Source organism: Orycteropus afer, unplaced genomic scaffold, assembly GCF_000298275.1.
Source record: "Orycteropus afer afer isolate SDZICR_OR568_19922 unplaced genomic scaffold, OryAfe1.0 scaffold00007, whole genome shotgun sequence".
Taxonomy (NCBI): domain Eukaryota; kingdom Metazoa; phylum Chordata; class Mammalia; order Tubulidentata; family Orycteropodidae; genus Orycteropus; species Orycteropus afer.
Genome location: NW_006921594.1, coordinates 18,850,909 through 18,861,881, shown reverse-complemented (window position 1 = coordinate 18,861,881; position 10,973 = coordinate 18,850,909). Strand labels below are relative to the sequence as shown.

Here is a 10,973-nt window from a genome sequence, read left to right as displayed (position 1 = left end):
ATTTTTGTCTTCTTTATATTGAGATGTAATCCATACTGCAGACTGTGTTCCTCAATCTTCATCAGTAAGTGCCTCAAGTCATCCTCACTTTCAGCAAGAAAAGTTGTAACATCAACATATCTCAGGTTGTTAATGATTCTTCCTCCAATACTGATGCCATGTTTTTCTTCATATAGTCCAGCTTCTCAGATTGTTTGCTTAGCATATAGATTGAATAAGTATGGGGAAAGGATACAACCCTGACGTACTCCCTTCCTGATTTTAGACTACTAAGTAACAATTCAATCTATTATTTTAAATACATGATAAAATGTACTTATAAAATTTTTTTAAAAATTACTTTAGAGATTATTTTGTTCTTTTTATCAAATAAAGCAATAGCAGAACACAAAAAAGAAATGCTTACTTTAGCTAGATGGGCTCAGAATAGAATAAAAGACTAAGAATACAAATCCCTAGAAATGAAGTAATAAAAGGGACACTCTACAACTCTTTTAAATATTAATAGGTATACATACCCTTCCCATTTCGAATTCTCGACAAGCCATAACAATGATCTGGGAAAAAAAAAAAAAAGGGTGGGAGTATAGGGAGATAGGGTGGAGAATTTATCAGTTAAACACAATTTTACATTTTTTAACGAACATACAAATATCAAGAATTTTTACCCTAGGCAAAAGTATGTTTGGCATTTAAAAAAAAAAAATAGCAGTTTTAATATTAAAGACATGAGTTAAAGGAATTATAAATATTATGCCTTCCAAACAAAAACAAACTAAATAGTAACAAATAAATTTGCTCCAATCAACAGGATATATTTGGTTTAAATTATACAAATTTCAGATTTTTATCTGACTTGCGAAATTAAAATACTGTATGAGCTTTTCCTCCCAACCATAACACTTCAACACGCAGCAAAGTTGAAAGAATTTTACAGTAAACACTAAAAGTGACCACCTATATTCCACTGTTAACATTTCATTATTCTTGCTTTATCATGTATTTATCTCTTATCCGTCCATCATTTCCGTTTTTAAAATGCATTTCAAAGTAAGTTGCAGATTCTTCTAAAAGTACTTGAGCATTATCATCAAGAATTCATAATTTTTATATTGTTTATAGTGTTCTTCTCTTGAAGTAAGGTTTGAATACAGTAAAATGTACAAATCTTTCAGTCTCTAAGTTTTGACAAATGCATATACCTGTGCACCTCAAACTCTTATCAATATACAGAATGTTACATCATCCAGGAAGTTTTCTCATGCCCTTCTCTAGCCAATCCCCAACTATATCTGATTTTAAATTAAAATAACATCAAATAGTGAAACTGGAATTTTTTTCTGCTTTACAAATTTTCATTGACTAACAGAGGAAGGCAATATTTTGAAACATTATGATCCAACAGAAAAAGCTTATTATGATGATCATAAAAGAAAAATGAAAACTCCACATTACAGATTTCCCTGAGGCACAAAACTAAAACTATTACTGAAGTAAATGCTTGGGCTCCAAGGTGGTAATAAACAGTATACTGCGGCTTTTGCAGTATCCTAACCCATTTATAGGAGCTCTGGTAGCATACTGCCTAAGGCACTTGACTGCTAACCAGAAGGCTGGTGGTTCAAACCCACCAGCCACTCCTCAGCAGGAAGGTTGGGCAATCCTACTTCTGTAGTGATACTGCCTCGGAAACCCAAGGAGGGGTCGCTATGAGTCGGGGCCAACTCAACGGCACATAACAACAACAACAACAACCCATTTATAAACAGCTCTGGTTGTGTAATGCTTAAGGCATCTGGCTGATAACCGAAATGTCAGTAGTTTGAACCCACCAACTGTCCCACGGGAGAAAGATGAGGCAGTCTGGTTCCATAAAGATTTATAGCCCTGGAAACCTTATGGGTAGTACTACTCTGCCCTATAAGGTCACTAGGAATAGGAATTGACTTGATGGAAGTTGGTTTGAAACCCATTTATTTCTAGCTTCCAAATCTAGGGGCATGCTATTTCCCAAAAAAAGTAAGAAGGAACACTAGTGCCAGTGGTTTGAGATGCTTCTAACTGAATGGGGTTTTTAGGGGAACGAGGGTATCTTCAAATCCTCTAAAATTTTATGTAACGATTTATATGGTATTTTTTTTTTCTGAGAAGAGGGACTTAAAGGGTTTATAATTAAAAAGGTTAAGAACATGACTGCATATAGCATTTTACTGGCCTGTTAAAATGCTATCTTTTGGTTTTTATAAATTATTTCATAGCTGTCTTATTAGTTACTTTTATATATATTTATATATATAGAGAGAGAGAGAGAGAGTGAGTAGACTTATATTTTTAAAAGTCTTTATACTAGTTTGTGAGAATTTTATGGGACATCCCAGAAATCAGTCTTTAAATATGAGTAACCATTACCTATAATTAGTACTGAATGTTACCTCTTCAGTAAACACTGTCTATGGTTAAGCAAGGAGCTCTGGTGGCATAGTGCCTATAAGATGGCTGTAAATTCCTCATCCTTTAGTTCAATAAAACATCCTATGTCCTTATATATGTATAACACTTCTCAAAATATATTACGAAATATAAATTACTTACTACAACATTATACTCCCATATCATCCTCCAAAAATCAATTACTGTATTTGCTAAAGGTCCTTGGGTTGCCACATAAGCTTTTGGTCCATAAACACCCTAAAAGGATTGAAAGCAAATTTCACATTTATTATAATTATTAAAAATATCTTATTACCTAAATTTTAAATTTTCAAATTTTACTAGTAATACTGTTCCTTTCACCCAAAGCATTTCCAAATAATTTTGTTTCATAGTACATAAAAACCTAGCAAAATATATTAAATTCATTTTAGCTTTTGGTAAAGTGCTCTTATTATTGTACATTTATTAAACATAGTACATAGAATTGGTAATTAAAGACTGGCTCATGCTATTAGAAATTATTTACTCTATGCTCTGGTAGCATAGTACCTAAGGCACTTGACTGCTAACCAGAAGGCTGGTGGTTCAAATCCACCAGCCACTCCTCGGAAGGAAGGTTGGGCAATCTACGTCCGTAGTGATACCGCCTCAGAAACCCAAGGAGGGATCCCTATGAGTTGGGTCCGACTCTACAACACAAAAACAACAACATTTACCTAAGAATGAAATTAAAATTAAGAACTAAAATTAAATTAAAAAGAAAAGCCCTAACACCTAGTCAACAAAGTTCAAGACAGCAGAAACAAAATATGTTTTGATTCTGAAAACAATACTAAAGCAAGTTAACAGTTCTTTCTTAGACTCCTCCATACCGTTGCTGTCGAGTGGATTCCAACTCACAGAGACCCTTCAATTATATGTACAACTTAAAGTTTATTGAGTACAGACTACACAGATTTCTAATAATAAATCTAAAAATATACCACAAATGGATAGCTGACTGAAATATACATCAGCACATAAATGAATCATACAATGAATCAGTGTCATTAAGTACAATTAAACACTAGAACTTTAACAAGTATCCTTACATTTGAACATCTGAAACATCAAACCGCTTACTTACTAGTTTTTGTTTATCCTATTAGTTTTAGTTTTAGCAGCCAATTAGAACAAAATTGACTTAGTTGAAAAAGTTTTTACTTGAAATTGTGACTGTTTAATGCTGACATATAATATTAATTTTATAACATAACTCCTACCACCTTAATATTTTTATCAACAAAATTAAGTATGTACAAATACCATACCATATATAAATGAAAATTATACTGCCATTTAACTTGAAAAATTCAAACACACAGACTAACTGGTAGAAGTAGGTAAAACCCTGTGTTTAAACTCAACCAAGGGGCATTTTGCATCTGTCTCTCTATCCCATGATAACTCTGTAAGAATTTAACTGTTTTTGACCAGAGTATCTAAACAAGTCATCCAAACAAAGACTGGATTTAATCTGGGATTTAGGCTATCAATTTAAAACACAGACAACTGCCAAAAGCTTTTAATCTATGTTCTATAATTTTAAATCAGTATTACCTGTAATGTCAACTCTGGTAACTTAACCTAAGAAATTATTCAAAAGAACAATGATGGTCACTTCAGTATTATCATGATGGAAAACTGGAAACTACCTACTTTATTCAACAACAGAGAATGAACATACACATTTGTGTACATAAACTAAAAAGGATAAATGAGATGATGATTTAGCAACAGGTAATGTGTTCATAAACTTTCAATGTGAATGAAACAAAATAGAATCCTTTATGTATACTATCATAAAACCTATCAAAAACTCTTTATGGATAAGGAGATTAAAATGAAAGAACAGAAAAATGATGTATAAGGGCAATGATTTCATTTGCTCTTGGCACAATGTTTGGGCAGTAAGAAAAAGTATTCATAAAACTGGCCGATAGGAAGACATTAAATATGGCAAAAAAAACACCATTTAAAATTAACACGTACCTTAATAAAATTTGCATTGATATAGTCTGAATCTTGAGAAGGAGTCTTTAATGTCAATTTAACTCTGCTGTGATCAACTACAAGGAAAAAAAAAATTTCATAAATTATGTCCTACTGGCATATGTGTTTCTTCATAAAGCATAAGGTTACAGAAGTAACTAAGAACATTTACTTTAAAAAATAATTTGTGAAAATATACTCTAAGTAGGAGCAAGGGAAGATCTGATATCATATTAACAAGAAATGAAATAAATCCTTTAAAAAACTGATGATATACTGAAGGGCCAAGATGGCAGCTTAGTCAGACATACCACATCAACTCTCTATAGCAAGACCAGAGAAAAGAAGTCAAATAGATGCAGATGACAATCCTAGAATCCTAAACAGTAAGTAGAAGGATAAAGAATACAATCACAAACATTGTCTCATTGACTCACTCACTCACTCACAGTGAGTGAGTGATCCAACTCACAGTGACCCCTCCTTGGGTTTCTGAGGTGGTACCACTACGAAAGTAGATTACCCAACCTTCCTTCCCATGAGCAGCTGGTGGCTTTCAACTGCCAGCCTTCTGGTTAGCAGTCAAATGCCTTAGGTATCATACCACCAGAGCTCCCAAATATTGACTAGAAGAAGAAACTGAAAGAACACAATGAACAGGGGTGATAAGGAATGGACATCCTGACCTCCAGGCTCATGTGGCCATCTTGAGACAAAGCCAGTGGCCACCTCAGGAGAGGAGCACAGGAAGGCAAATTTACAACATTAACAGCAAGAGAGAGAGAGAGACTGTGTAGATAAACCCAGAAGGAGGCAAAGTGAGCAGAACATGATCTTGATCTAAGGAGGGAAAGCACAGCAAGGGGGGCAAGAGTTCCAGGGATCTGGGCATCCACAGAGTAGGGAAGGAATCAGGATATGGAGTTAGCTATACTCACAAGCAGCAGTCTCTGACCACTAAGGTGAATGGTGAGCATGAAGCAAGAGATCTATAGTGTTAATGGGAGAGTCCTCATCTTATCTGACTCCAGGCACATACATACACCCCTCCACTTCGTCAAAGAGGGATCCCATGAGCCCACTTGACTTGGCAAAGAGTGGGGGGCATGCTCCTGCAAGTCCACTTTCCCACCACCCCACCCAGCAAGTGGCAGTGACCATGCTGTACATGAAGAACACTGCCATGCTGCACCCCCAAAGCCTGCCATATACCCCAACTCATCAACCTAATGAGTGGTAGAGAGTCTTCACCCCCCCCACCCCCAACAAGTGTCCCAGAGAAAAGCGAGAAGCATGCCCACAAGTATACTTCTACCTTCACCCACCAACCTAGCAAGCATAGGGGAACCTCTGTGACCCACCTGCACCCAATAATCACCATACCTGCTGCCTGCTCACTGTAGGATTACTGGAGTGATATCAGATAGATGACCCACAACACTCAGCCAGCCCTACCTAATTCATCTCCCAGAAGCAATAAAGAGACCTGTTCTCATCTGGCAGCTGCTATACCACCAACCCATAAACAGGTGGTGAGTGCACCAATGTTGCCAGACTAGCAACATACTCACCCAGATAAAACATACAAAAAATAAGGAAAAGCAAACAAACATATAATCAATCAAAGAGTTAAATAAACTAATACCTCAATACCTTAGAACAACAGATAATATCTTACAAGCCATCCAAAATGGCTCAACAAATAGTCAAAATAAAAGGGCCAGAAAACCTCTCCAAGGAAGAAACAGCAATGGAAATACCTGATCTATATAGGACCATCCACAAGATCAAGGAAAACAGACAAAACCAAAGAAAATATAGACAGAACTCTAGAAGAATTCAGGAAAAATATACAAGAAAAAAAATGACAAAATAGGTAATCTGAAACTTTACAAATACAGTGACAAGAAACCCAGAAAATTAAAAAATAAAATTTCAGAAACTGAGTAACACCTTACTTAAAAACCAATTGGTATGACCTGTTCAGTTTCTTCTTCTGTTATGGGTCTGTTCAAATTTTCTTCCTCAGTCTATATTACTGTAGGTAGTTTATTTCTAGTAATTTGTCTGTTTCTTCGAGGTTTTCAAATTTGATAGAGTACAGTTCTTCATAGCATTCTGTTATCATCTTTTTATTTCAGTTGGTTCTGTTGTGATGTCAACTATTTCTTATTCATGTTATTTGCATCTTCTCTTTTCCTTTGTAAAAGTGGCCAGTGTTCAATTTTATTCATCCTTTCAAAGAACCAATTCCAGTCTTATTCTTTCTATTGTTTTCTATTCCATTTATTTCTGATCTAATCTTTTATTATTTCCTTTCTTCTGCTGACTGCAGGCTTCTTTGTTTCTTTCTCTCTCTCTCTCTTCCTCCCTCCCTTCGTTCCCTTACTCCCTCCCTTCGTTCCCTTTCTCCCTCCCTCTCTCTTTCTTTTCCTAACTGAGGAGATGCTGGGTTTAAGATATTGATTTGTTTTTTCTTCTTTTTGATGTCTACATTTATTGCTATAAATTGTCCACTGAGCACTACTTCTGCTATGTCCCAAAGATTTTGGTATATTGTGTTTCTATGCTTGTCTGATTCTTGCTGTTGTTGTTATATGCCATCAAGTTGGACCCAACTCATAGACGACGCCTCCTTGGGTTCCCAAAGCAGTTATCACTACGGAAGTATATTGCCCAACCTTCCTTCCGAGGAGTGGCTGGTGGGTTTGAACCGCCAGCCTCCTGGTTAGCAGTAAAGTGCCTTAGGCACTATGCTACCAGAGCTCCCTGTCTGATTCTAAGAAGGTTTTTTTCTTCTTTTTTTCACTTTCTCTATTACCCAGTAGTTTTTAAGCAGGGTATTATTCAGTTTCCATGTATTTGATCTTTCTTTCCCCCTTGATCGTCCTGTTGCTGGTTTCTAATTTCATAGCATTGTGATCTAAGAAGATGCATTATAGTACTGCAAAGTTTTTAAATGTATTGAGGATTGCTTTGTATCCTAACATATGGTCTATTCTAGAGAATGTTCCATGTGTGCTGAAAAAGAATGTATAATGTGCTATTGCTGGGTGTAATGTTCTCTGGTTGTGTATGAGGTCAACATGTTTAGATCTTCTGTATCTTTCTTGAGTTTCTAGTTGTTCTGTCCTTCATTGAAATGGTTTGTTAAAGTCTCCTACTGTAATGGTAAAGGTATCTATTTCTCTTTTGAATTTTGTTAAAGTTTGATTTACATATTTTGGGGTTCTTTTGCTGGGTGCATACATATTTATTATGGTTATGTCCTCCTGTCAGATTGACCCTTTAATCATTATATAATGCCCTATTCTTGTTTCTCATGCTGGTTTTTGCCTTAAAGTCTATTTTATAAGAAATTAATATTGCCATTCCTGCTAATTTTTTGGTTGCCATTTGCTTAATGTTTCTCTATCCTTCAGTATTTAGCTTATTTATATCTTTGTGTCTGTGTATCTCTTATAGGCAGCATGTTGATGGGTCATGTTTTCTTATCCATTCTGCCACTGTCACATGAGTGATACATTTAGTCCATTCATATTAAGTATAATTATTGATAGGTATGAATTTATTGCTGTCATTTTGCTATGGGTATTGTGTGTGTGTGGTACTGATGATTTCTTTGTCCAGTATATTTTTCTGTGCTGTGTTCATCTAAAAAAAAAAAAAAAGTCCTAACCTAGCTTGACTGCCAACCAGAAGGCTGGCGGTTCAAACCCACCAGCTGCTCCTCGGAAGGAAGGTTGGACAATCTACTTCCGTAGTGATACTGCCTCAGAAACCCCAGGAGGGGTTGCTATGAGACAGGACTGACTCTACGGAACATAACAACAATAGTAACAACCCAGAGGCTTCACTGGAGAATCCTACTGAACAGTCAGGTAAGAGCTGACACCAATTCTACGTAGCAAGCCCCCGATACCAAAGCCAGGCAAAGACACTACTAAAAAAGAAAATTATAGACCAATAACCCTCATGAACACAGATGCAGACATTCTCAACAAAATCATACCCAAAAAAATCCAACATTGTATCAAAAACATAATATATCATGACCAACTGGGATTCACAGCAGGTATGCAAGGACGATTCAACATTAGAGAAACAACCAATGTAATCCACCACATAAGTAAAACAAAAAGAACCACATAATCATGTCAATTGATGCAGAAAAGGCATTTGACAAAATCAAACACACATTCCTGATTTAAAAAAAAAAAATTCCAGCAAAATAGGAACATAGGGAAATTCCTCAACAAAATTAAGGGTATAAACAAAACCAGCAGCCTACTTATTTTCAAGGAGAGAGACTGACAGCATTCCCATTGAGAACGGGAATCAGACAAGCTTACTATAGCTTCTATACACTACTGTAGTAAAATCCTAGCCAGAGCAACAATGCAAGAGAGCAAAAGTAAAGGAATCCAAATTGTTAAGAAAGAATCAAAACTCTATTTGCAGTTTATATGATCCAGGAACTCTGGTAGCGTAGTGCCTAAAGCACATGATTGCTAACCAGAAGGCTGGCGGTTCAAACCCACCAGCCACTCCGTATCCGTAGTGATACTGCCTCGGAAACCCAAGGAGGGGTGGCTGTGAGTCGGGTCTGACTCGACAGTACATAACAACATACTTAGAAAATCCCAGAGACTCAACAAGAAAGTTAGAGGAATAGAAAGATTCAGCAAAATGGCAAGGTACAAGATCAACATCCCTAAACAAGTCAGATTCCTCTACACTAACAAAGGGAGCTCTGAAAAGGACATCAGGAAAACAATACCATTTACAATAACCACCCAAAGGATCAAATACTTAGGAATAAATCTAACCTGAGATACAAAAGATTTATACCAAGAAAACTATAAAACACTGCTGCAAGAAACCAAGAGACCTACATAAATGGAAGAATATACCATGCATTCAATGCAATCCCAATCCAGATAGCATCAACATTCTTTAAGGGCATAGAAAAAACAATCATTAATTTCATATGCAAAGGAATGAGACCTTAGATAAGCAAAGCACTACTGATAAAGAACAAAGTAGGAGGTCTCAAACTCCCTGATGTCAAAACCTCCTATACAGCCATGGTAGTCAAAACAGCCTGGAATAGGTACAATGACACAGACCAGTGGAATAGAATCTGCAAATACATCCATCCACCTAGAACAACTGATCTTTGGCAAAGGGCCAAAACTCATTAAAAGGGAAAGAGATTGTCTCTTTAATAAATGATGCTAGCAAAACTGGATATCCATTTGCAAAAAGAAATGAAACTGGATCCGTAACTCACATCATATACAAAAACAAACTCAAAAACCTAAAACTAGAAAGATCATCAAACAAAAAAACAGGGACTAACTTAGGGGCCCTACGTTATGGCATAAATAGACTATCAAACATAACTAAAAACTTACAGAAACACCAGAAAATAAGTAACTGTGACCTCCTAAAAGTTAACTATGTATGCTCATCAAAACACTTCACTAGAAAAATAAAAAGAGTACCTACAGACTGAGAAAAAATTTTGGCAATGGTATTTTTGACTAGGTCTAATCTCTAACAATTCACTTTAAAAAAAATAGGCAAAGGATATGAACAGACACTTCACACCAAAGAAGTCACACAACTAACAAACACGAAAAGATTCTCACAATCATTAGTCTTTGTTGTTGTTGTTGTTGTTAGGTGTCAGTCAGATCTGACTCATACCTTGGGTTGCCAGGTAGTATCACTACAGAAGTAGACTGCCCAACCTTCCTTCCGAGGAGTGGCTGGTGGGTCTGAACTTAGAGAGATGCAAATCAAAACCACAATGAAATACCATCTCACCCCAGCAATAATGGCACTAATCAAAAAAACAGAGAACAAATGCTGGTGAGGCTGTAGAGAGATTGGAACGCTTAAAAACTGCTGGTGGGACTGCAAGATAGTACCACCATTGTGGAAAATACTATGTGCTTTCTTAAAAACCTAGTAATAGAACTAACAATATGATCCAACAATCCTACTCCTATGTATATATATCCTAGAGAAATAAGAGCCATGGCACCAAGAGGCATATGCATACTCATTATCATTGCAGCATTACTCACAATAGCAAAAACATGGAAATAAACTAAATGTCCATCAACAGATGAATAGATAAACAAACTATGGTGTATATATATGCAATGGAATACTATGCAACATAAAGAATAATGATTAATCCTTGAAACATCTCACAACATGGAATCTGGAGGACATTATGCAGAGTGAAATAAATCAATTACAAAAGCACAAATATTGTATGTGGCCACTAGTATAAAAACTCAAGAAAACATTTACACACAGACAGAAACATTCACTGATGTTTATCAGGGATGGGAAGGGAAGGGAGGCAGAATCATTAACTAGATAGTACATGAGTGTTGATTATGTTGTTGTTGTTGTTAAGTGCCGTCGAGTCGTTTCTGACTCATAGCGACCCCATGCACAGCAGAACGAAACACTGCCCGATCCCGCGCCAG

General features: G+C 36.1%; 1 protein-coding gene across 1 annotated transcript in view; it reads right to left on the bottom strand.

Annotated features, from left to right (window-relative positions):
- Positions 1–10,973, bottom strand: part of PTPN12 (protein tyrosine phosphatase non-receptor type 12) — a 163,302-nt gene that overhangs the window by 42,414 nt on the left and 109,915 nt on the right. The window contains exons 3-5 of the mRNA XM_007944702.2: positions 4,465–4,541; positions 2,593–2,688; positions 519–557 (exon numbers count right to left, since the gene is read on the bottom strand). Coding sequence (XP_007942893.1) covers positions 519–557; positions 2,593–2,688; positions 4,465–4,541 — 212 coding nt within the window. The remainder of the gene's footprint in view (positions 1–518; positions 558–2,592; positions 2,689–4,464; positions 4,542–10,973) is intronic.